At 38.6% G+C, this 26,738-nt stretch overlaps 2 protein-coding genes across 2 annotated transcripts; one reads left to right on the top strand and one right to left on the bottom strand.

Annotated features, from left to right (window-relative positions):
* Positions 1-389: 389 nt before the first annotated feature.
* On the top strand, positions 390-16,085 carry LOC121870867. Its single transcript, XM_042372844.1, has 8 exons — positions 390-1,213; positions 3,766-3,994; positions 5,840-5,973; positions 6,241-6,411; positions 7,813-7,946; positions 11,392-11,580; positions 12,266-12,570; positions 15,013-16,085. Exons 1-5 carry the CDS (start codon positions 983-985, stop codon positions 7,834-7,836), a joined length of 789 nt encoding a protein of 262 aa, XP_042228778.1. The 5' UTR covers positions 390-982; the 3' UTR covers positions 7,837-7,946; positions 11,392-11,580; positions 12,266-12,570; positions 15,013-16,085.
* Positions 16,086-17,306: 1,221 nt separating this feature from the next.
* LOC121870866 (aspartyl/asparaginyl beta-hydroxylase-like) lies at positions 17,307-26,172 on the bottom strand (the record flags this gene model as incomplete). The annotated part of the gene is given in 4 exon segments (XM_042372843.1): positions 17,307-19,655; positions 21,356-21,587; positions 22,926-23,053; positions 26,005-26,172. Coding segments are annotated over 4 exon segments (810 nt in total), but the record flags the coding sequence as incomplete, so codon positions are not given.
* Between the last annotated feature and the right edge of the window lie 566 nt (positions 26,173-26,738).

The following is a 26,738-nucleotide window of genomic DNA, read 5'->3' as shown; positions in this document are numbered from 1 at the left end:
GAATATATGCATGTGATTTTATTTAGTATGTATAAGTTTTTTTATCGTGTTGTGAGCTGTCATAGCTGAGATAGTTATGGTCTACTGACATAGTTCCAGTTTTTCTTTTCAAGTGAGGTTAGTGTGTCTATCCGTTGTTGGTGTTATAACCGGGCCATGGAGGGGCAATTGTCTCCCTCGTGTGTTGATAAAATGATAAGAAAGACTCGAGGAGAGTCGGACCTCCTGGGGGGAAGTGGGGAGGGTAGGACCTTGCTGGAGTGTGACCTTGGGTAAAATTGACCACTGCATTATTTTCCTTATGTGGTATTGTAGTTGTGAAAGACAAGGTTGTAGGAACATGGTGATTAACATAACGGGTGGTCATGGCTGGTGAACGTGTGTTGTGCCATAATAGTGTACTGACAACCGAGGCTGTGTAAGGACAAGGGCACCAGAAGCTGGGCGGCTCTGGAGTCACACATCATCCTGTTGGTGAGGCGCCACGCCGTGTGAGACCCGCTGGTGCCTGACGCTCTCCAGCCATTCCCTCACGCTGTCCCTGTATACACACAATGTAAACACACCTGGACGGACTGAACGGGGCAGGTGAAAATCCTATATAAACTTTTGTGTTCATACCATGTATTACTGAGAAAGTTCACGTGATACACCGGAGTGAATTTTTTGAAGTCTTGTATAATGTACTTTCGTTAGTGAAAGTATACGATTGAACTACGTCTCCAAATATTAACGACAAGAACAACAGTTCAAGATTGAGAAAACTACTAAGAGTTGTGCATCGTGAACCATTATAGTGTAGAATAAGGGGCTCATAACAGGAAGGAAAAAAAATTGTCACATACTGCGAAGACAAGAAAACACACTTTGTAAAGAACGAGATATATTTAGTGTGTAGGAGCAGTGTGTGGTTGTGACTGTGACAGTAGTCGGTCCTCGGTTTGTCTTCAACCCTCGAGAAGGAAAGGCAGTCCAGTGAATCATGAAGAGCCGCCTTGCCGTAGTCCAGCGGCCCTGGTGGGTCTTCAGGAGCTCCGTACACCTGCTGGTGGTGTTGACGGGGGTTCTCAGATACGCGTCCTGCCAGTCGTTAGTAGCCAAGTGTCCACAAAGGGACAGTTTAGACAACCCAGAAACATACTGTGAGTGTAGTCTGGGTATGACACGCAGTGGACGCACCGTCACCATCATCTGTGATTTCCAAAATATGAAGGTAAGATGATGGCGTCATCACAGTGGAGCGTGTTGCATCTTTCATAACCACACAGTACATAATACACACACAAACGCACAAGATTCACTCGTGTACACAATCACATAAACAATAAAACTTAACATCGTATCTACCTTTTAGCTCTTCTAGCTCGGTGCTAAACACTAGGTCATGGCGGGCGTGACGCAGTCAGTCGTCTTCCCGTTACGTGTTGGCGGTTTCTTTCAACATCGCCAGGACCAAGCATAGCAGGAAGTGCCCTCGTGGGATGAAGGGAATATAAGAAAAATATAAAAACATAAATAGAACTAAATGAACCTTTTCCTCACATATTAAATATTTAGTAGCTTTCATGGGGTAAGGAAATCTCACATTTGTTCAAATGAAATCCCGGGAGTCCACAGGGCCCTTTAAGTGTGTAAGATTTTTTTCAGGTATTCTTATAAGTTATTGAATGAAATTCGGTGATGTCAGGCATGATGTATCTCAAAGGTAAAGAGACGAGTTTTTTTTTTAAGCGAGCTTTTAACGAAGTGTTTTGGTCTTTAAGTTTCATCGCTAAACAGTAAATTTGATTGTCATGAAACTCTCAGTGTAGTTAGTGCCCTATATAATTTGTACAACACTGCCAAGATGGTGGCCATCTTCAAAATCATCTTGGTCCTCTCAAACTCACACTGCGACGACCCCAGTGAAGGTTTACACAAACGTACCCCAAAGTCCTGTTGTAAAAGTCACATTTTGGTGCATTATTCAGAATGGCCGCCATGCTGGCGATCTTGCAAATAATAATATAAATATTTCCTGGGTTTCATGGAAGTTTATTTATTGGAGGAATCTTGTTGATGTTATAATTCACATACTTATGCAACTTTAGGGTTAACGTTAAATGTTTTTAAAAGGTAAAACCTTAAACATAATGTTTTGACACACACACACACACACGAGTGATAGAGAATTAGCCAAGACTTTCGTGTTGGATTGTCAACACAAACTTACACTTCGTTAATACGATTATTGTAATGCATAGAATACAAGTCCAGCAGTGGAGTTAGAAAAAGTGAAAACCATAAGGAAGCAGACCACAATAAACAACCTGACCTAACTACACCTGACCAATATTACTGCAGGGTTGCCAGGTAATAAGTTAGCTTTGATTGGTTTATTTCCTCTTCTTCACAAGTGATTTTCAAGTCAGTTTTGCATTTTGTTGTTGTTCCCATGCTGGATGTGTATTCTCTGCATGAAAAATTTATCGGTAAAATTTCGTCATAAAATATCGAGGAATGAACCGGCTCCTCTGATTACCATGCCCACGGAAAGACATTCAGATCTTCTCATTCCTTGAATTTAGAAAGAAAGGGGAGGGAAGGAAGTGAATCCGATTCAACGATCAACAGGGAAGCATGTGGAGTTATGCTTACCTTCTTGACTCGTGGAATTAGGACGCAAGTGCCTGAAGGGCCATGGAGTATGTGAACAAGTTACATGTAGTGACAGGATGAGTGTGTGGAGAAAGGATTCCAGATACACTTTTAGACGTGCTTCTGTCATTGATTGACATCACAATTGTTCATAGCAAACCAAAATGAAGTGCATGGTCTTGGTTGTGTTCCGTAGGTAGTTGAGGCGATGAGCACCAGAGCCTTCAAGGCTACGCCCTTACCTATTCCGAAGAAAGTTGCAACAGTATCACAACCAGTTGCTCCATAAACAGTCAACAAATTCAGGAAATATGGCATGGTGCTCAAGTGCTGTGGCGTTGATGTCAGTCACAGATCGGTCTTGTATGGGGGACATCATCATGACGCACAAAGTGGAATAAGAGAACGAAGATGTCTGTATCATGTCACCATAAGAGCTGCTTGACCACATGCTTTATTTAGTTGTATAATTATAGCGTCGGCTGCCTCTTGGGTTGTAGCCATGTCATGTCATCTTATCACTATTACATTGGCGAGTTCTACAGGCACATGTGGTTGTGAAGAAATGCCAAAAAGTGGTTTTCGGGTATATTTTCGTATTTTTAGCGGCCATCTTTTATATCACAAATTGCCCAAGGGTGTAACTTCCACACACCCCTAGATCTCATTATATACACCCCAAAGATGAATAATCAGCAGAGAAAAACACTTTAACCGAGAATTTTGGATCATGAAGTCCGGCTTCCGGACTACTGGTGGCTTACGGTGTTGCTGGAGCAACCAATAGTCTGCGGCCTGGATACACGAGTGTGGCGGACCATATGTTCGACACTCCTGTCGGACTTATAGGTTCTAAGCTGTCCCTGTGAACTTTGGGGGATTTTTGCCTGCCGCTTCAGAATCAGAGGATAAGTATGTTGGGTTTCTTCAGGGGTTTGAGAATCAGCTATCTGGAATTGTTCAGAGGGAGCAGGTAGATTGTTTTCCAGAGTATCGTCTTATTCCAAATGATTCTGTCTTTAATGGCCACGGTCTTTCAATACTATTTATTCAGTTTTTTTCACAATGGACGAAAAATTTTTAAATGGCCTGTTAACATATATTACCCATTTTGTTTACATCTCACAGGGAGTCTTGCTGACGGATGCTCTGTACCCCTTCCGGGAGTCTAAATTGTTGAGCGCTTATGTGCGGGTGGTGAATGCGACTAGTGTACAGGTGACGGGCGCATTCCTGCGGGAGTGGCAAGACGCTCCCTCAGCCTCCCTGGATGTGTGGAGGAGTGGGACACTCATACTGGATGCAACCCCTGAGCTGACCTCCAACAGAAACCCAACCCTCTTCACCACTTATGTCGGTGAGTCTTTAAGTAACAAATGGTAAAGCTTTGTTTTATGGCACTTGGGCATCTCTTTGGGGGTAACCTAACTCCAAAAACACTAAAAACCTTCTTTTTTTTTATTTGACTTGTTTGACATGCTCAGAAATCACATGTTTTACCATTACTGGTCAGGTCGTTAACCGCTTGGGAGGTCAGGTCATCTTTGTTACGCACTGTTGACAAGTACAGTACTGGCAATGCATCTAATGCTCTAGTGTTGGTCAAGTCTGGTCTTGAAACAGCTCATATTTAGTGCCATCACAACACACACTGGCAGATTGTACCAAGAGTTCACAATTTTCACACTGAAAAAGTTTACCCTCAGAGTTTTCTGGACTTGTGGCTTCTTCAACCTTGAGTTGTGACCTCTTGTAGGGTGGGTGTCCTCCAGGTATGGACACTCGACTAACTAGTGCCCTCTGAGATGTTTAGAAAATTAGGTCACCCCATTTGTTGTTATCAAACATCTTAAGCTACTGTACTTAATAGACTATCTCCACTAACCCCTGCACTGGCTAATGCCAGAGATTTTATTTGGCTAATGCAAGACGATTTTATTAGACTCCGAGGGAAGCCCGTACACAAGATATTAAAAGCCCATTTGAAGTACCTGTATATTCAAAATCCATTAGCATTTATCTAGACTTAAACATACTGTACAGTACTGTAATATAATTTTTCTGTAGTGATACCTTGGCCTCTTAAACATTCTCCAAAATCTGTGTAGTGAAAACACCTGCAATTGCTTAGCTTATATCCAAAGGCGGTTAAGGCAAGGGATGACTTGATAGAAGTCTATAAACACCTCAGAGGACATTACTCAAAACAAGTGTTTATACCTGGAACATGCGAATTACCTATCACTGTTTACTACACTGCATATGTGCAGAACCAAAAAAACCCGCTCGGTGCACGTAAAAAAAGGCCTGCAAAATAACTACCCAGATTGTAGAATATCCCCCAACTCTTTGCTCCAATATTGGAATTCAGGTGGTGGTAGGTGATTTTAGTTATTGAGGGTCGATTATATGTAGCTTAAAATAGGGATATTGCTAGCAGTCACCACACACACAGGGGCACATTATCCCGACACTGATATCACAGTACATATTTTGCTTAGTATTGTGCATGTGGCTTCTTTCGTTGTAGTAGATATTTCGCAGAACAACAGCACCGATCGCCCAAGTAGCTAACAAACCTATCAGTGGCAAAGAGGATAGTGTAAATTAAAGAATCATTCTTTGTTACTCCCCTTTTTCTGGGATATAAATTTTTATACTTGCCCCAGAAATCCTATTTATGGCAAAATATTTTTTCTGAACTTCGTTAGAAATCCACTTTATTTAAACTCAACCTCTTCGGCATTAACATTCATTTAGTGTTTTAAGGAATATGAGTTATTAATGTGAATGATCCACCCTGCTGGACAGTTGTAGATAATTGCAACACTTGTAGAATAATAAACCCTAGGGCTTGAGTAAGACGTTCCCTTTTGTTTAAGAAGATATTCTTTAGCTTTTTATGTGTGTGTGTGTGTGTGTGTGTACGTGTGCGCGCGCGCATATGCTCCATAAATATTTGGGTTTCTCTTGTTGGCATTGTACCAGTATCTACTAGGATATACTATCACCGTGTTTCATAAGAATTTTTAAGTGTAGTTTCAAATGCACCCATAAATAGAGCCTAGATTTCACTGAACATCAAATGAATTCACAAGATAAACCATGCAAGATAAAAACGGTTGTGCAAAGCTATTGTATATAAAATTAATCTATAATATTTACCTTGGTTCAACCTCACATCATGCCTACTATGTTTTAGGTATCGGCATCGCTGGCTGCTATGTGCCGGAAATCCCACCCAAATTACTGAGAGACAGAAAAGCAGGCAGTTTCAGAATCATCAACAGTGAAGTGGGAGTGATTAGAAAAGGCTTTATCCACAACGTTAATGAGGTGTGTGGAATTGTATTTTGTAATAATTGTGTATGTTGTAGAGTGTTTCCTACAACCAATGTTTTAATACCAGGCATCAGTTACAGCCACTGTAGAAACTGATAATGTGTTTGTCACAACAGATGCAAGTAGTAATAGGAGTTAACACAGCAGATGCAGGTTATATAACTGGCATAACAGATGGAGGTTAACTAAGAGGCACAACAGATGCAGATGTGTGTGTGTTCTACAACAGATGTGAATAAAAGCAGGCGTTTACCACAACAGATGCGGTACCTTGTGATGGAGAACTCGGTGGTGGAGGCGGTCGAGGGATCGGTGGCCACAGAGGGATACATCAACCTCAGCAGGAGACAAGAATACAAGTGGAGTGGTCTGCTCCTTTCCAATGTCACCATTAAGAATGTCGGTGCTGAAGCCTTCAACCTTGTCCATCAGGTTCCTAAAATCGCCTTCATCTTATTCATCAAGTTCCTGCCATCATCCTTGTCTCATTCATCAAGTTGGTGCCATCATCCTTGTCTCATTCATCAAGTTGGTGCCATCACCCTCATCTCATTCATTAGGTTTGTAATGAGGGTAAAGTATGAGTTATTAGTTGTAGGATTGTGAAGTGAGGAAAGTTGGTAGCATTGATTATTAGTTATTTGACTTAATATATTCTTAGGGGAAATTTTCTAAGCACTGCTTCTAAGTACAGCTATTTATTAGTTAACTGAATGACACGGACACATTAATAAATATATCGACGTTACTAGACAATGACTCCCGGCACAAACATGAATTTTTTTTTAAATCTGACCAATATCATGGCCACTTTGAAGCCATGTGCACTTGATATTAGGAGATATTCTTAAGTCAATAGTAATTACATTTTACCATCCAAAAATGCCTGAGCACAATACTGCTTTAAAGGAAAGGTATTGTAATTTTCTGATGAAAAGGGGGATCCGGACCCTCAGGACCCCCTCCCCCCGATCACCCTAAGTATCTGTGGTTCTTTAAAAAAAAAGTAAAGGTAATTACTAATTCCAAACACCTTTTGTTACCTGTGAATCTGAATGACAGTTTTAATACCTGAGTAGCAAAATTTTAATTCAGAATTACGTACATCTTGCAATGCAGTTCACATGAGCAGATTTTGAGTGCTGTTTCAGACACTAAGGATGTGTACTTACTGGACTTGTCTCACCCATCAAGTACTGTACTTACCATCACCCTTTTTTCACCTAACACCCAAATGCCATTACCCTTTTCTCATCCATCACCCACTCTTCATCCATTTTGAGTTGTTTAGAGAAAGTTTCATATTTCTTTATAACATAGGCTTTAGAATGTCATCAAATTAACTTGACATGGGCTGTTGAAGTCCTTTGCCACCCTACCTCGTACCCACCCTACCTCGTACCCATTCTAACTACTGTGTGTAGAAGTACTTTCTTATAGCTAATTTCAAAGTGATATTTAGTCCATATATATTCCAAATATTCGGTGAGGAGATAAATGGACTCATGGGTGTCTTGTGTTGCTCTTCATCTGTCTCTTGTCTATTTATTTATTTATTTGTTTATTTTACCTGTAAATGAAACTAATTCATCATCAATATTGTTTTTTACGCCCACTTGCCACACTTGAGTGGGTGAGCCAATTTGTGAACATGTGTAAAACATAATTCTTAGCCATTTGAGAGCTTAATAGTTTGTATGAATTTCTGTTACCTGTTTTCTTGACCATTTAGTTTTAGCCTAGAATATATAGACAAAACTGTGAATTTAAAACATAGACAGAATATCATTACCTGTATCCAGTGAGGAGTTTAATGGTGTATCTGTATGGCAGGGAAGATCGAGTAGTACCAAGTGAGGAACTGTCACCTTGGCAGGGTGGCCACAGGGGCCATTGCAGCAACTGGAGACATTGCTGTTACCATCAAGGGCAACCGCTTCCAAAGACTTGAGAAAGAGGCTTTTAAGGTGAGGCATGACAGATCTTCTGCACTCTGTGGCTAAATGGCCATTGGTGTAGACATTGGGAGATGGATGAGGGTCATAACCTCTCATTGGCATCTTACCTGGGAGGGAGGTGGAGGCATCACGATGTAAATTGAACTTTGAAAGAGAAATAGGTGAGATAGAATGTTGGAGAGAGGTGAATAGTATGTTGAAGAGAGAGATGGGGATAGTAAAAGGGAGAGAAGAGGGGATATGTTGAGAAAGAGAGGGGATATGTTGGAGAAAGAGATATTATGTTGGAGAAAGAGGTAGTAATGTTGAAGAGGGAGACACTGTACAGTATTAAAGAGAGAGGGCGGATATGTTGGAGAGAGAAAAGAGATATTATGTTGGAGAAAGAGGGGGTAGTACGTTGAAGAGAGGGAGTATTACTGTACAGTATATTAAAGAGAGAGGGTAGTACAGTATGTTGGTGAGAGAGAGGAGGTAGTATGTTGGTGAGAGAGAGGAGGTAGTATGTTGGTGAGAGAGAGGAGGCAGTATGTTGGTGAGAGAGAGTAGGTAGTATGTTGGTGAGAGAGAGTAGGTAGTATGTTGGTGAGTGAGAGGAGGTAGTATGTTAGTGAGAGAGAGGAGGTAGTATGTTAGTGAGAGAGAGGAGGTAGTATGTTAGTGAGAGAGAGGAGGTAGTATGGTCGTGTGAGAGAGGAGGCAGGCATGGTTGGGCGAGAGAGTGGAGGTAGTATGTTTTTGAGAGAGAGGAGGTAGTATGTTGGAGGAGAGAGAGGAGGTAGTATGTTGATGAGAGAGAGGAGTAGTATGTTGGTGAGGAGAGGAGGTAGTATGTTGGTGAGAGAGAGAGGAGGTAGTATGTTGTTGAGAGAGGAGGTAGTATGTTGCGAGAGAGAGGAGGTAGTAAGTGTTGATGAGAGAGAGGAGGTAGTATAAGTTGGTGAAAGAGGAGGTAGTATGTTGATGAGAGAGGAGGTAGTAGTGTTGGCAGGAGAGAGTGGAGGTAGTGCTGGTGAGAGAGAGGGAGGTAGTATGTTGAGGAGAGAGAGGAGGTAGTATGTTGATGAGAGAGAGGAGGTAGTATGCTGAGGAGAGAGAGGAGGTAGTATGTTGATGAGAGAGAGGAGGTAGTATGTTGGTGAGAGAGAGGAGGTTAGTATGTTGATGAGAGAGAGGAGGTAGTATGTTGATGAGAGAGAGGAGGTAGTATGTTGGTGAGAGAGAGGAGGTAGTATGTTGGTGAGAGAGAGGAGGTAGTATGTTGGTGAGAGAGAGGAGGTAGTATGTTGGTGAGAGAGTGGAGTTAGTATGTTGTTGAGAGAGTGGAGGTAGTATGTTGGTCAGAGAGAGGGGGAGGGAGGGAGTTATTGAATAAACTAAATTAATAAATGGCTTGTGGTGGCCTTGTAACCATATATATACAATAATCTACAGTATTTGACTTTCCTCCATACAATGATTAGGTAACTAAAACAATACATTGTTTAACAATTTATTTAGGGGAGACATTTTTTTCTTAATACCGGTATCAACTTCACATGTAAGTGATTCCATAAAAAACAAAAACAAAAAATTGTTCACTGTGTATAAGGTATGAGCAAAAAGTTGGCATCCCTAAATCTTACACTGGCTTTGTACAGTGTCTCATGAGAAAATAGGGGTTCATACAAGCAGTTAATCACCCCATCGCTTGAGAAAAAACCCTAATGAAATAAAAAATTCTAACTATGTATTAAAAACACTAAAACAAATTAAACAAAATGCTTGTAATCTTTAGGGCCTTACTCCTAATACAGACACCATTGGTGTCTGCCATTGTCCTCTGAATCTGATACTCAATCCCCATTTTGAGTATTTCCATTTTATGAATTGGGGATATATTATTGTTGCCATTATCTTTACCAAAAGAGATGTAGAGTGCATCACTGAGTTTTCATTTGTTGGTTAGAACAGCATTTTGTAACCTTTGTGGAGTTTCAACCCCTGAACCCCAAAGATTAAAATCTAGTTACAGTATTGTTCTGTGTACATACCTGTAAGTGTATGTGAATAATTGGGAATGAAAATTGAGTCAGATGCGATGAACAGAGGGTCACTCCCCTGGCCCAGGTTAAGAACCACTGCATTAGGTCACTTAGACAACATTGCACTATTCAACAGTAATGGCAGATCCATGCACTATAATATGAGATGAGTGGCATAGGTCCCCACACAGCAGTGGACAACATGACACTGAGGGAAGACGTGGGCTGCCTTGCAAGACTACCCACTCCCATAAGGCCTCAATCCCCCAAACTACATAGTGAAATCTACGTGCACCTACACTGGTTGCATAAACTTCACATATCCAACTCGGCAAGTCAAATAATTGCAAATTTTTCTTACACGCTAAGAAAGTGGTAGAAATAGGGTCTTTGCATCATAACAAAATCACATTAAGTGAAGTTACATGAAGTTGGGGACACCTGTAATGAGAGGAAGTACTTAGCTTAGGGGATGTAAACAGAGAAACCAGATATCAGACAAACAACATTGATATAGAGAAATCCGACTGAAAGAATCAGGGGTAATGATAAGTACTGTAGGGATCTTAAATCAAGACAACAATGTGTTTTTGCTTGAAACAAGGCTAAAAAAGTACTTTGATTCATGCAAATGAGTGTTGGTTACAAGACTAGCAAGGTTATCCTAAAACTATATCTTGCACTTGTGAGATCTCACTTCAATTATGTAGTTCGGTTTTGGTCACCGTACTACAGAATGGATATCGAATCCCTAGAAAGAATACAGAGGAATGCCAAGGTTAATCCCGAGCATTAGGAACCTTGAGTATAGGGACAGATTAAAGCATATGAATTTGCACTCCCTTGAGAGATATAGAGTGAGGAGCGAAATGATTGAGGTTTATAAATGGAAATCAGGGCTAAACAAAGGTGATATAACAGAGGCACTTACACTGTCCAACCAGGAGCGAACTCGTAGCAATGGTTTTAAATTAGACAAATTTAGATTTAGGCACAAGATAGGTAAACACTGGTTTGGAAATAGAGTAGTGGATGAGTGGAACAAGTTACCAAACATCATTAACTCATAACTCGCTGGGCAGCTTCAAACATAGGTTGGACTGATATATGAGTGATAGGGGTTGGGTGTAAACGGGACTGCCCAGTATGGGCCAATAGGCCTGCTGCTGTTTCCTCCATTCTCATGTTCTTATGTCATGCTCCTGAGATCAGTGTTATTACCTCACTATAATTATAATAAAAAAGTGTTTTACCAGCTATAAATACCGGTACCTGAAAGTCTGTCAGTACTGATGATTGATATTAATTTAAACCACAATTAATGCTAATTTCATTGTGAGAAAAAAATCAAAGTATTGTTACTACCAGTAAACATGTACTGTATATATACATAATGATAAAATAACTGCATTTGTTCCATGATTGATCAGGTTGATGTGAAGAAGGAGTTAAAGTTTGAAGATAACATAGCTATCTCTGTGGACCTGCATGCCCTGGAGGGTCTTATGTGCCACGAACTCACCTCCCTGGAGAAGAACACTGTACACCTTGACACCTTACCAGTTGTACCAAACAACTCCTCTGCCATCCCTTTTCATGTGTCATGTGGCAACCCACAGGTCAGTACCAGTTAAACACAGGTGTTGTTCACCTTCATGAATTTTGTATACCTTCTAATTATTTGATGACATATAGTACTTGTAAAACACGTGCATTTATATTTGTTCTATCTGTATCAATGCTTTATTTGCTGCTGGACACTACACCTTTTCATAAACTATTCTGTACTGTACCTATAAAGCCAAGCTCTGTATGTATATCTTTTTCAGGTAACTAATTAATGTACAGAAGTCATGTACTGTACTGCATATTTTATCAGAAAGGTCTTGCATTAGAAGTGTATTGGTAATTAAAGAGACTTGAGAAAGGCATAGTGGGTACAGCTACCATCCAGAACTAATTTCATCATATTTCATTAAACCAAATACTGTATGGTTAACATGGTATCGGAAACTGTTCAGGAGCAATGGCCTAGCCAGCCACCCTTTCTTTTTCTTAAAAATAAAAACCCTATTTCTAGTGGCATACAAAGTATCACATGCAGCACTGTATTGTACTGTTTTTATTTTTTTAATATTATACATGAGTTAAATTTATCTACAACACCATACAGAAGTATACTCAAACCATTATTTACATTTTCACTCCTTATACCGTTCTGATAATACTTGTACTGTGCATAAAAAGACACATTAAAGGAATAGCCAATAAGTTGACAAAAGTAAATATATATTTTTTCATCAGGTATTCATGGTAGTGAGTCCATCACAACCACTAACTGAGGAGGTGACCAGCACAGCCACCTGGGTACTGCTGACTGTTCTGCTGCTCCTGCTTCTGCCCATTATAATTGGTTGTGTGTATCAGTGGCGAAGTCAATATCAACAGAAATGCGAGTATAGAAGAGGCAACTCCTTCTACTTTCTTAATGGCCTAAGATCTTCAAAGGAAAATGTATCAAATAATCCAGAGGTCAACACATTGACAGAAGGTCCTGGAGAAGGCATGTCAAACCCTCTCTATGAAGGAACAGAACCCAGCTGCTCCATGTAATTGCTAAGTGGCTCACTGCACATTACAGTATTCTTTGGAATGAAATGCAATTGAATATTTTCTAGTTTTGTGTTCAGTGAAATTCCCAGTCTTCTTGCTAATACAGTATTACAATAGTATGCACATCTACTGATCTACTTGTTGCCTATGTTCTTTTTGAATGACTATTTAATACTTGATGTTGCTTATGCTTCCATTCACCTAGCAAACTACACATTACCTTATACAGGGGGCTCCCAAAGTTCGCATATTTTTACTTCGCGGATGACACCCTGGATGTACCCAAGAATGGCTGTGGGTAGTTTTAAAGTTGCCTGCATTTTCGCAGCTGGGACAGGGAGCCATTTGTTCTAGACAGTAATTTCCTTTACCTGTATTGTATATATATGTGTGCGAGTGTAGACACACACACACACACACACATACTGTACAAATAAATAATACTGTAATTGGAAAATCCTTTCACAAATAATCAGAAACAAATTTATTATAAATGTGACAGTCTACTCTCAAGTCGGTGCTCTAGTAACAAAGTACAGTACTGTAATAGAGCACGGACTTGAGGGTAGACTGTCACACTTTTAATAAATTTGTTTCTGATTATTTGAGAGCAATTAACAATTATTATTTATTTGAAAGTGTTTTGTGTGTACAGTATGTATGTGTGTCTACACACACACACACAAACATATACAATACTACAAGTAAAAGAAATAATTGTCCTAAGGGAAAACACATAGAGGGAATATACATTTGCAAATGTTATTCACGGATTTGGCGATTCGCGGCCATTTTTAGAACCTAACCCCAGCGAATTTGGGGGACCCCATACATAGCCGAGTACAAGTTGCTCTCACTGTACCGGGGGATATATTCCTAAAGAGGCCGAAAATTACTGTGTAGGTAAAGATATGTTTCTGTAGTAAGACGGAGTTACAATCCTAGCATCAGGCAAAGTCCCTCTTTTGAATGTCTTGTACCAGGTTGTCATGCATATAGTACTAATAGCAATTTAATACAGTACTGTAAATTTTATTGAATGAACCATATGCAGTCAATAGTTACTGTGTTTACTCTATATTACATTTTTATTTTCTGCACGAGGAGAGTTAAGCACATTTATAGAACTCTTTTACACAACCAAAAAAGTATCGGGCCCTTTTCTCGTTGATACAGTATGTCACAATAGACAAATATTTCTGATCACAAATTGTGATTCCTGCATTACAATATGTTGGTAGGGCTGCCTTCCTAATATATACTGTATGTAAGGTTGCCAGTTATTATTTCTGGCATTTGTTGTAATTATGGTGAATCACCATGATTCATCTTTAGTAGAATAATATAAGGATATTAGTGTAGTGAAAATATATCAACGGCAGTCAAATAATGGGCGTTTTCTGCTGGAAATCCATGATCATCACTACTACCTGAGACTCATTGGAAAACACAGCATACACCAACAGACATGGAGAAATGTCACTCTCCGAATAACAGTAGCTATATATAATTAGCATAATGTTTACCTCATTGCTTAGGCCTATGTTATGAAGGGGGATGATACTGCCTCGTGTTGCCTGTGATGTCTCCTTAGTGACTGTCAATCCAATGGGAGGACTTGACAACATCGTCTAATAGTGTGTATCAGATAATGTTCTGTTGCCAGCACGAATCATGTGATGATACTTTATATTTATAAATGTTACCTCATCAATTGCAGTAGAAATAATATCAAAATGCACTAAAACCTTATGTCTTTGTAATTGGATATGGCATCATAATACACATGTAATTATTATATTTATATTTGCAAATGAGTGTAATGTTGGATTACAGTGTTTCATATTTCGTTCGAAGCAATTCTATTGTAACCTTGGTTCATGAAAACTAGTAATGTTAAATTCCTATTTTGCAACTCATCCCCTGAGGCTGAAATAGTATTTAAGGTGCATAAATCAGAGGGGTTACTCATGACAAGCAGCTCTCCAAACTGCATTCTCTCTTGCAGCCTCTCTCATCAGGTTTTTATCTCTGAGATCATTTCTCATAACCTTTCCCCATGTCATTCATGGTCTATCCCTAGCTTTCCTCCTCTTCACATTCAAACTTGGGCATCTTTTGATACAGTTGGTCTCCTTCATTCTCTCCACATGCCCGAACCAACTCGACTTGCCTCTGCTCAAAATCTTGCTAATGTTCTCAATACCCAGCTGCCCTCTTAGCTCTGAACAGGGTTTCCAACCTCTCTGTCATATTACACATCCATCTCACCATTGTCAGGAAGCAAATTTCAAGATATTGTATGCACAGATAATTTCCACAAGAAAGAATTTCAGATGGATATAAAATCTTAATTTATACAGTACTGTATTCACTGTGTTCATTGACATGAAAACCTCTTCGAATAACTGTAATTAAGACTGAATTTTTATTTGCAGAATTCAAGATGGAGGTAGTTTGCCCAGCCAATGACAACATGGAGGCTGTATTATTGCCTCTCTCTCAAGCCCTGGATTAAAATGAAAGAGTAATGGATTTTTATAGAAGAGAAGTACTGTACACATGTAGATGGCAATCATGAAATGTTACTGACCAGCACAAGATTTGTGAATTTTACTGCACTATCGTAAGCACAAATTATGCTAATGCTGTGTTGGATCAAGGATGTTGAAAAACTATTCAAGATCTCCAGGACTACATTAATTAGTTGAATGATTAGTTATATATCTTCAACCTCAAGTAATAGCATCACTGCAAGTTACATAACTGAAGCTACAACTAGACACTAAAGACAGAATTGTGCAAATCTGGAACAAACTTCAAGGAACAATGACACAAGGAATGGGTGATGACAAGTAAGTAATAGATAAAGCACAAAATCAGTTATAAAAAGAATTTCAAAATGGAATTTTAGGACAAATATCAAATTGATTAACAGTACAGGATTTAAATTTGTCTATGCAGTAAAACTCTATAATTCTTACCCCTCAAATTCAAAATCACTCATAATTTGTAACGTTTTGCCGTTATGAAATTTATATTACTGTAAAAATTTTGTAAAACAGTACAGTATTTGTTAAAATTTTGAAATACAGTAGGAGCGACATATTAAAATACACTCTACTCCTTGGTTTACGGAAAGGTTCCGTTCCTGGACCCTATCTGTAAGCCGAATTTTCTTTAAACCGAAAAGGACCCTTCCATAAGGTAAACATGTATAGGGTACTGTACTCTGTACTGAATCACAGATGGCATCTCACAAGGGGATGCACTCAGCCGCCTTAAGCATAATCCTCCGCAAATAGTGTTGTTATGCTGTACTAGTTACATTACGTAACAGAAACTCTTACGTAGCCCACAAAATTTTATAATGGGACTTATGGGAGGTATTCTGTATCCTCGAATTTCTGTAAACCAGGGAGTGTCTGTATTACTATACAATATACAGTCTCTCCTCGACTTACGATGGACTTCCGTCCCCACGACCAGGTCGTAAGTCGAATTGGTCGTAAGTCAAAAAGGCGAAAATAATACATAGAAATTCTAAAATGGGTGTCTCTTTTACTTCTCAGCACCACGAGAGCTCTCACTTTTACGCTTGCCAGCCATTTTAAAGGGAATTACAAACAAAAATTTTGTCAGTACACAGCACGATCACTAACGTCAGGACTCGAAAATACGTAACGCGAAAAATATTTTATACGACCATGGCCGTCGTATGTCCGGGTTGTCGTAAGTCGAGGAGAGACTGTATATCATAATTTTCATATTTGGTATAATTTCGGATTATGAGAGACATTTGCGAATATGTATGACACAGGTGTCACCATGGGATATGACTGTCCGGCCCATCTCGAGTGTAAACTAGTACTATACACATCACGTGTGTTGGTCAGTTCACTTTGGTCAGTTGTGGAGTACACATCTATGGTCTATTGCACAAGCTTTTTCCACTTGTTTTTCCATCATTGCCCAGTGTTTGAGCCATTATATCTGATAGCCCTGGACCAAGCACCTCAAAAGGTACTGTACTTAGAAACATTTGTTTTTCCCTCGGGAAGAGGTGTCCCCCATACTGTATTTCGTAAAATCTCCCAATTCAAAAGGGCCAGAGCCCCCATTATTTCAAATTATGGGAGTTTTACTGCAAATATCAAGAAGTAAAGTGATTTAAGTATTGTACCAGTAAGTTATTAAATTCTTTTATAAATATATCAAAATTAATATTATTTGGTACCAATAGTTAAGTTATTAATACACGTGTTTTTGTAACTAAAGCAGCCTTCATAACATACCAATACTGCACATACCAATAAATTTTATGATAATTTATAATGTGTGTGATACCCGATACCATTCATCACCAATATATAATGAACGTAAGCAAATGAATATAAATAATTGTGGTACTGTATTTAACTTGGGTGAAATGTAACCTAGTTCCCTTTCGTGGAAAGAAGGAAAGGCCATGTTTCTGAATATACGGAAAAGTATGTGTAACTAAAATTCCAAAAGTTCCTAATTGCTATTTAAAGGAGGCTTGTAAATAATAAGTAATCAATAATACATCTGTTGTGGCACTAACATTATTATTTTGCCTAACATTTGTAACTGCTGCAAACTAATATAACCCGTTTTCCATTGGATGTTACATTTCCACCGGGGTTTGTGATAATTACACTAATTTTAATGCACGGAAGCTTTCTTTCTTAGGGGTAATAAATATAATATATAACAATATCCCTTTATTTAGCAAAAAAGGAACCATCCATAAAAAATGTCCTTGTACACAGAACAAAACCATCCTAGCAGGCTTCTTAAAATAGGAGGAAAATAATACAATACCCATTATCCCTTATGCAGGATATATAGCTCTCATTATGCAGGATAGGTACAACACTACAAAATATTACCTTAAGCCATCTTTCCACCAGACTCTATTAATTTGTATCTATTAATCTTGAGAAAATTGAATAGCCGCTGATCATCCAGCACTGAAGTCGATAACGTAGAATAATGGTATATAAAAAATCACATTGCACAAACTTTTCCAGCCATATATAATTGCGATCTTGATTTTCTTTAAATATTTGTACGAGTTTACAAACTTTCTTCCCTTAATCTAACATTTTTTAATGCTGACAAACCATAATTATGACTATCTTGCATGATTAGCAGTTTCAATGATGGTAAGATATTAACATCTGAAAGGCTTGTTTAAAAGAGTAGCATACAGTAATTTCAATAAATAATGAGATGCATGTAAAAAAATTAAACACTGGTACCATTCAAACTTTCTCAAGGGTTCTCTCTTTTGATCAAGCCTTTCGTACATTAGTTAACATTTCTGTGTAGTACAGTGGCCACGAATCTTTATATTCTATAAGTGGAAATAAAAGATTATTTCATATGTAGCTATGTGCACCACTTAGACATATCATGATCACACACACAAGCAGATGAACAAAATTGCACACATTCAAAACTCATTTATACAAGAAAAAACACTTCCAGTTCCTCAGAGTTATTTAAGATGACACCACTTTTAGTTAATACAAGGAAATAACTAAACCAATAAAATTTATGTGAAAGTCAAAAACTCTCGTGGCCACTGACTCCTGAATATTGAGCAGTGGTAAGGCACACTAGGAAGTAGTCTATGACCATTACCTGGTCCTGACTAGCAGAGCATGTGGAATATAGAAATACTGAACATGTACTTGTTAATTACTATGCACTGCATATTTCCTGAAGCATATAAATAAATATCTCTGTCAGTACCTCTGAAGTGTGCATCATTCAAAAACTCGAGCACCAATCATTTGCTTTATTTTTGTCTTCAAATTTAACTAAAAAGCACCAAATGAAAATTAAATTTGTGCATAAAATTTAATTATAAGCACCAATAAGCTGCAACCCATCAATAGGTAACACAAAAATATTTAAAACCCTGTATTACAAAGTCAGACACTTGTAACTAAAACAAGTCATTCCAGTATTACTAGGTCACATGCCTGTAAGCTAAAATAACTTTTATTTAAGTATTACAAGGTCAATTGCTTGTAGGCTAAAGCCAGCCACTCTATATTTTGAAAGAGTATAAAAGCCTACCTGAGCCATGAGACTTTTATTCATCAAATAAAAAATTATGAATAATTTTTAAATTACAGGTATCGCCAAATGTTGATAAATATAACTCTGGTCTACAAACTACAAAGTACTTTGTCTCTGTGAGTCAATTTCCCTTATTTTCACGTATTTTGTATATGCAATGTTTCACTTTTCAAATTTTGGATACCTATTAGTTAAATTAAACTTTATGAATATTTTATTCTCAAAATAGTTGCTCAATAATATGTTAGATCTTTAATGCTGAGTGAGGTAAACCCCACTCAACAGAAAACAAAGGTTCAACTTCAATGGAGTTATAATACATAGCTAGCTAGTTGGTATTAACTAGGGTGAATATTTGTATCAGGCTCATTAAAAGATATTGAAAATAGACAAAGTAGTGACGGATCATATATCCAAAGAACGATTTGCACTGCTTTACTACTTTTTGGGGGTTATATAACTATGACCTAATCCACAAGAAATCTGAAATCATAACATTAATTACAGTGGCCCATGCAAGGAGTGATAATATGTTTAGTTATTTAAAATATAAAAATGGCAGGTTTACTGTCCATAGACAGCAAATTTTAGAATAAAACCATTACTGGCCATTACTCATTTCACTAAATGACTTAAAAAAATTTCAGAGAAATGATGTATTCATTCTAAAGAGTAAACAAACTATTTATATAGGTACCAGCGTTTTTCTCTCGTGTTCTGTGAGCTCTGGATGCCACACGTCCACAATCAAAATGAGCCGAGGTGAGTCTCCTTCATGCCAAACTTCATGTTCCCAGCTGTCATCAAATATGAAGATCTTACCTTCTTGCCAAGTGGTAAATTCATTTCCAACTCGTAGGCGGAGGCCATCTGGCACAACTAGACCCAGGTGAGCACGCAGGCGACAGTTGGTGGGGCCAGTGTGAGCATGTACATGTGTACCTGGATGCATCACACTGAACTTGACCTACAAATAACATAAAAATTAATTTCTATTCTGATTTAACTGAGACCCATTTCAAATAATTGGAATAGCAGGAATTCATAAATATATAAACCTTTAACACCTTGAGTACCAATGACAATGATCTTAAACTAAACAGAGTATTACAAGGAACCAGTGTGAGTCTTGAATGTACAATGAGATTACACAGAAGTGCCTACAAGGCATAGCTGAAGTAATGCAAGGTGGTTGAAATTAAGAGCAAACACAATTTATCCTTCATTCTCCATCAACCTAACTCATATGGCTGTAACCTGCATTTTGCCACAGTGTTCTACTTTCAAAATAATGCCTCAAGATAGCCTTGTAATTTACCCTAATGGCTTCAATTGAACCCTATATCATTCATCAGGAGGAATCTGTCCCCAAAATCCACTCAATGTCATGCTTTTTGGATATCCATTCCTTATCATCTGGTCCCTCCTTCACCCCATCTTTTCACTGCCAAAGTCTTCCCCTCCCTCTCCTACCATCCACTTATATACAGTATTACACTTTTTAGTTATCTTTCATTCTCTATCCTGTAAATGTCAAGAAGACCAAAGCAAGCTCATGTCAGCTATGTCTAACACCACTTTCACTTTCCTATCTTTTTGCTTTTTATATATTCTTACATCCTATACAATCCAATTTAACTTGAGCACATAATTTCTGCCATTTCCAGCTTGCTTCTTATTTTTATATCCAAGGTATCACTGTCAAACTCAACTGTTCCTCTATACATCTTAATCTTAACCTTCCTTGATACAATTCTGTCTATACATTTCTCAAAGCAATGATTATTTTCTATTTCCTTTGCAAGTCTGACTCAACATTCGCTCGCTGTCCATTATTGACACATCCAATCCCAGACACCTCCATTCATGCTGACATTCAACCTTGCCCTCCATCTCCATTCTCTTCTTATTTTCATCTTTTTTCTTCATATTTACCCATCAATCTCCTCACTACACACAAACGTCCAAACTAACATATGCAACTTTTTTTTCTTCAGAATCACCCTCATGCATAGTGTCATCTTAAAACGGAAGCTGTCTTACATCCCATTATGTATCCCCATCTTTTATCAATCAAATTTGCATCTTTTCCACTTTACTTGTCTTCATCTGTTACCATTCCATCCACATAAATTCTGAACAACCTAGATACAGTCCAACTTTCACAAGGAACCAGTTCTCATCTTTTGAGACTCCCTTAACAAATGCTTCACTATCACACTAAAAAACTTGGGAACACCATTCAACAGTTTCTCTATTGTTCTGTACATGTATTAACAATTCTCATTATTTTTTTATTGAGTCTAGTCTATATGCTACTTCCACATCAATAAATGCCACACACATATTCTTATCCTGGTATATATCTTATTCTCATAGCTACCCTGCAAGTGAATGGTCATTAGATCAACCAACCCTTGAGCATACAGATATAGCCATATTTATGTACTCTAGGGTGCAATTTCCAATGCCAAAACAAACCTTCAGTGGACTAGCATCCTGCCAACAAGAAAAGGCTTATATGCATAATAAATAAACTCCTAATAAAAACACATGATACTTACACTCTTATCCTTTTCTGATTCAATACTGTACGTCCTTCCCCTTATTTGCTCTCCATTCATTCTACTTTTTCATTGGACAACATGAATAAAAATAAATGCATACCTGCCCTCTTTTACAAACAGCAGCTGGTGGGAAGTTTTCAATCAAAGAACATGTTCTGGGGGCCTTTACACAATTAGCTGTGATCTTGCGACCCCGAGTGAACAAGTCATATTGTTTCCAATCTCCCACATCTCTAAGATTTTCTGCCTCGGGACGAAAACCATCTTGAGGTGGAGCTGTTAGTAGTGCTGCACCCTCATCACGTATGGCCTCCCAATTTTCCTCGAGCTTCCTGTAAAAAATTAGGGGAATCTATAAAACTGTTTACAATCATCATATGTGGTAATACAGGGGTTGCAAGTGTGAAAAATGGCTGTAAAACATTGGTGATGAATGACAACTTTGATTACATATCTATATGGTAAGCTGTACCATGGGACTGGCTGGAGTTTTGCATATTGGTAAGATCACCTAGCAATACCATACTATGTTTTCAAAGGAATTTTTTGTCAATTTTAATTATCTTCCATGTTACGCAAAAAGCCTAAGAAAGAAAAAAATTAAATATCCTTTGCCCAACAATGTTCCTTACATTTACTAGGAAGGCCCCATGTCTATAAATACTAAGATGATAGTAGGAAAATTACCTAGTACATTATATGCATTATAATATACAGTACTGGGTTGCTATAAACTATAAAAAACATAGTATTGTACTGTAAATAAAGTTTCACTTGTAAAACCTTCTAAAACCTGCCCTTGGTATGAACACACTTTCTCATGTGATGACTGAGCATTAATGTATTCTACACCTAACAAGCAACAGAATGAATGGTTATGCTTTCCAAGGTGGATAACTTGACATTTTGGTGGATCATTACAGATACTGCACAATTGTGGTAGGTGGCTGGCAGTCTGCTATTCTTCCTTTTAAATTTCTTTATATAATACATAATACCAAAATAACTTGGTACGATATCACAATTCACTGGACATAAAGAGATGAAACAGTTATATCATATACCTGGTATCATACTTTCATCGATCTTTTTGTACTAGTGAAGTTCTCCATTCACGAACAGACTACCATTTTACTATCTTAATTTTTCCCACCTTTGTAAGGGCGGGTAAAGAGGTACAGAAACGACAAATAAAATGAAGCATATGATAAGAGAAAGTTTAATACATGTGTAGATGCCAAACAAATGATCAAAGCTAAAATTTAGTTTGGGTATTGCACTGTCATATATCATTCTGAATCTACACAGGCAAAGGGCGTGGCCCCCGACGCAACCTTTGTGTCCGGTCCATCTTATCTCACTATGTCTGGTCCATCACATCATGTCAATGAGAGAAAATTAAAAGGGTAGGAAAACTACTATCAAAAAGTGGAAGTCTACATTTTTAACACTACTGTACACTCCACTTGCTTCTATCACCACCATTTTTTATGGCCTGGCTCTCTGATTTTTGTTTAGCCTTACCCTAGAAAAATTTCTGAGGCACTTATGTGCTAGTTAAATAATTTATGGAAATGTCTGTATAAAGGCTCTGAACGACAACTTTCTTGTCAGGTTCAAACACCTGGACCCCCTCAGAGACGACTTATCCCACATGCTCATATACACACCTGAAGAACATTTGATATGTGGTCTGTTCCGGGGTCCAGAAGGGTCTTGAAGAGAGCCTATCCACATTGTAGAGAGACCGCTGGTACCTGCCTAGAAACAGTCCTTTCGCTACTGCACGGTCATATATCTGAAGAAAAAATATGCGTAGTAATAAATTAAACTTCTGCTACAAATAATTATGCAATATTACATGAATTCAGGAATGATTTGTACACTAACTATAAACCAGTACAAGAATGGCCATCAAGTCTGGACAATAAACCTAAGGAACACCATCCCCCTTGGAAACATATCCTGCCTCTTAGCTGTGGCCAGCTAAAAATCACTCCTTTCTGCCTAGCATCAAGGAAATCGAGAGCAAGAGGCAAACGTTCCCTTCCTTTCTTGAAGACCGCAAATCCATTACAGTAATATCTCCGTTCGCCGGAATCCCTCAAACCCAGAACTCTCTGATGGCTTGAATTGAAATTTTCTCGGAAAATCATTCCCAAAGCCGGAATTTTTTGGAAAATTCCGGCTTTGGTAATGATTTTCCGAAAAATTCCACAAATTTTTTCCGATACCTGGAAAATTATGGGGATGGGAGTTTTTTTCCAGGTTTGAGAGATGAAAATCAGGCCCATTTTCTGAAGATTCTGAGAAAATTTTTCCGTTACCCAAAAAATTCCGGGGATGAGGGATATTTTTCCAGGTTTAAGCGATGATGTAATGGGCAATTTCTGGAACTACCGATAAAATTTTTCCGTTACCCGGAAAATTCCAGGGATGAGGGATTTTTTCCGGCTTTGAGAGAATCGTCTCTTTACCCCCGAAATCTCTCATTCCCGGAAGAGCTCTGCACCAATTGTTCCAGCTAAAGGGGATATCACTGTATTAATATTCACCCATTAAGGATGAGTATATATTCCCTGAAAAATTATAGCCGAATTATAGCCGCCAAATCGCCAATTAACTATTTAAATTCCCACACTGCTTTGGGTCGAAACAACTCGGTTACAAGTACTGTACAGTACTGTAAAAATTACTAGGCAAAATGGGTGATAATCAAGAGGGTGGAGCCCTAACTCATGGCCCAAAATTGGATTTTGTTAAAAATCACAGTATAGATACCTGTACTCCTAAACATGCTGATTGAATCTAAGGTTAACAATTTGATTGTTGGGTAATTACTTGTTGCTTAGAAGATTTTAATGACATTTTATCAATGCTAATTACTCGCCAACTATCGGTTTCCAAAGTGACCTTTTGGTGTTTTTGTTATTCTGGAAATACTTAATTGGTTAAACCCCTTAAATTCAAAGTGCAAGAAAAAAAGTAGTTTGGTCAAAATATGAGAGAAAATTCCTGTCATAGGCTGTTGTATGAGGAAATCCGCAATACAGTAAGTCCTCACTTAACGTCGTCCCGCTTAACGTTGCTTCGGTACTACGTCGCTAAACTTTTTGAGACCTAAAATTCGTTTAACTTCCTGGTGATTGGATACTACGTCATTTTGTGTCGTCAGGGACTACTTTTACGGCGCATCACCCGCTCTCATCTGGCCGTGGTACGCTCTCTCGGCTCGGCGCGCTGCCCTCACTTGCGGAACGTCGCAGTGTCCCCACGCGATGCCAAGCCAGTCTTTGTTATGTCTTAACTTCATTCGTGTGTGCTTAAGTGCTGTTGCTCTAAAACTGTACTCTAACCATTCAAAATGGCTTCCAAGTACCCATCAAGTGCTACTAGTGAAGAGGCAACATAAGACCATTACCCTGGCTATGAAAATGGATGCATTAGCCCGTTTTGAAAAAGGGGGAATGTGCTGTGGACATAGCTGCTGTGCTTGGTCTAACCCCCACAATGGTGCGTACTATCCAGACCAACGCTGACAAGATTAAAGTTAGTGCTGGAAGTGGTTCTTCTCTTGAGTGCTACTAAGACAACTCGTACTAGAAGCACTGTGATAGAGAAGGTGGAAAAGTTGCTGGCAATGTGGATGGAGGACCAGAATCAACGGGTGGAGGAGCAAGCAGTGGCGGAGGAGCCCCAGTCAGCGCAGGAGGAGGAGGAGGCAGCCGCAGAGTCTCAGTGACTCGCCACCCTCCTCCTCTGCTCCCGCCACCCTCCTCTTCCTCTTCACTACCCACCAGACACCTCCGCCCATTGGTGAGTACCCGTACAAACTTAGTACAGTAGTTGTATATGCATGCACTATTTTCCATAGAATTGGCAATAATTTTCTGTATTCATGGGGCAAATGGAAGCTCAGGAACGTAACTCCCATATTTTATTTATTTCTTATGGGGAAATTGATCCTCTTAATGTTGTTTCGTATAACGTCGTGTTTTCAGGAACATAACCCCGACGTTAAGCGAGGACTTGCTGTATTACAAGTAGATCAGACTTACAATAAGGAGGGTTAACAAGCATGCACACCCAAAAAGGAATTTCCCTGATAACTGGTTTCAAAATAAACCCATTTCAGAAACCTGAAGATCTTCTTAGAAGCTTTAGGCCAAAGCAAAAATGATTTACACACTGTTTAACATCAACACTATGCTGGGCAGTGTTGAAGATCATTGACCATTTAACTTTCAACAAGGTCATCATTTAATTGAAAACACTCTTGCAAAATAATAAATACATCATAGGTGTAGTATTAGTGCACAGCTATAAGAAACACATAAAGGGAGCACTAAGCTGACAACAATGCAGAGTCATCTGAGAAGACATCAAAATAGCAGGAAGTGTGACTGGCAATTGAGGATTTGAACAAACATCCCATTTTATAGCTCACTTGGACTGCCAATACATACACAGTAGTATGACAGTGGCCGACTTTTAGCTCTCAGCCTCCAATGAATTGCTCATCAGTTGCTATCCTTTTTTATGGACTGCAGTAAGTTAGAAAAGGTATTATTTCTGGGTCTCTTAGGTTTTTACTTGATTTCTATAATACAGTTAATGTCATACAGCCATAGAACTTGCTTCAAATTTTCCTGAAGACAACCAGGACCCCATATCATCAGGTATCTTAGCAAATTCATGTAAGAGTAAAGAAAGGCCATAAAATGGTGCTCACAAATTTGTTAATCATACCTTGTATGCCTCTTCTACCTTCCCTTCACGCTGTAGTGCATCACCAAGGTGGAAGTAGAAGCGCCCATCATCCGTTCCCTCAGCTCCACTTTCAATTCCTTTCAGCATGTACAAAGCTCCACCGGAGTTATTTTTGTAAGTGTTTTTCAGGATAAATCCATAATGAACCTAAAAGGGAATGGAGGGAAATTTCACATTATAGATACAGCATGTACAATAAAATTTATGAGTATGAAAATACATAGTGTATAATATGGACACGAAGTAGTACCTTAAGCTGTGTATTCTTATATTACTCTATTAATTATGTATAGTAAAGTATTACAGAACATGTATTAATCCAATGTAATATTTCCATTTATTATGCACCATGTTATGTATGTGAATTATCATATTTACATTTTATGTATTCAGCTTGTGAATGCTGGCATCTGTACATGCCAGCGCGCAGTGATACAAAGAGTGAAGATCACCAGTCCTTAAGGTGTGGAAGTGCTCTGTCTTATTAGTTCCCCTGTATATCTCCCGTACGAGAATAAGAACCTATTTTCAAGATAATAAGTGTTTGTGTATACCCTCAGTAGTGTAGAACATTTTGGGGGTACCAAAGACAAACATAGATGGCGCAGTGAGATTTCTCAGTGAGATTCAGAGGACTAAGCCTTCCCGCCGGACTGTGTTAATGGCGTCTCGTCTTCAGCTTCAAGGATTTACAGCCAGACTACAAGCTTCAG

The sequence above is a fragment of the Homarus americanus genome, unplaced genomic scaffold (assembly GCF_018991925.1).
Source record: "Homarus americanus isolate GMGI-L3 unplaced genomic scaffold, GMGI_Hamer_2.0 scaffold5086, whole genome shotgun sequence".
Classification (NCBI taxonomy): domain Eukaryota; kingdom Metazoa; phylum Arthropoda; class Malacostraca; order Decapoda; family Nephropidae; genus Homarus; species Homarus americanus.
Note: the sequence above shows the minus strand (reverse complement) of the source record. Positions and strands in the feature narration are given on the sequence as shown.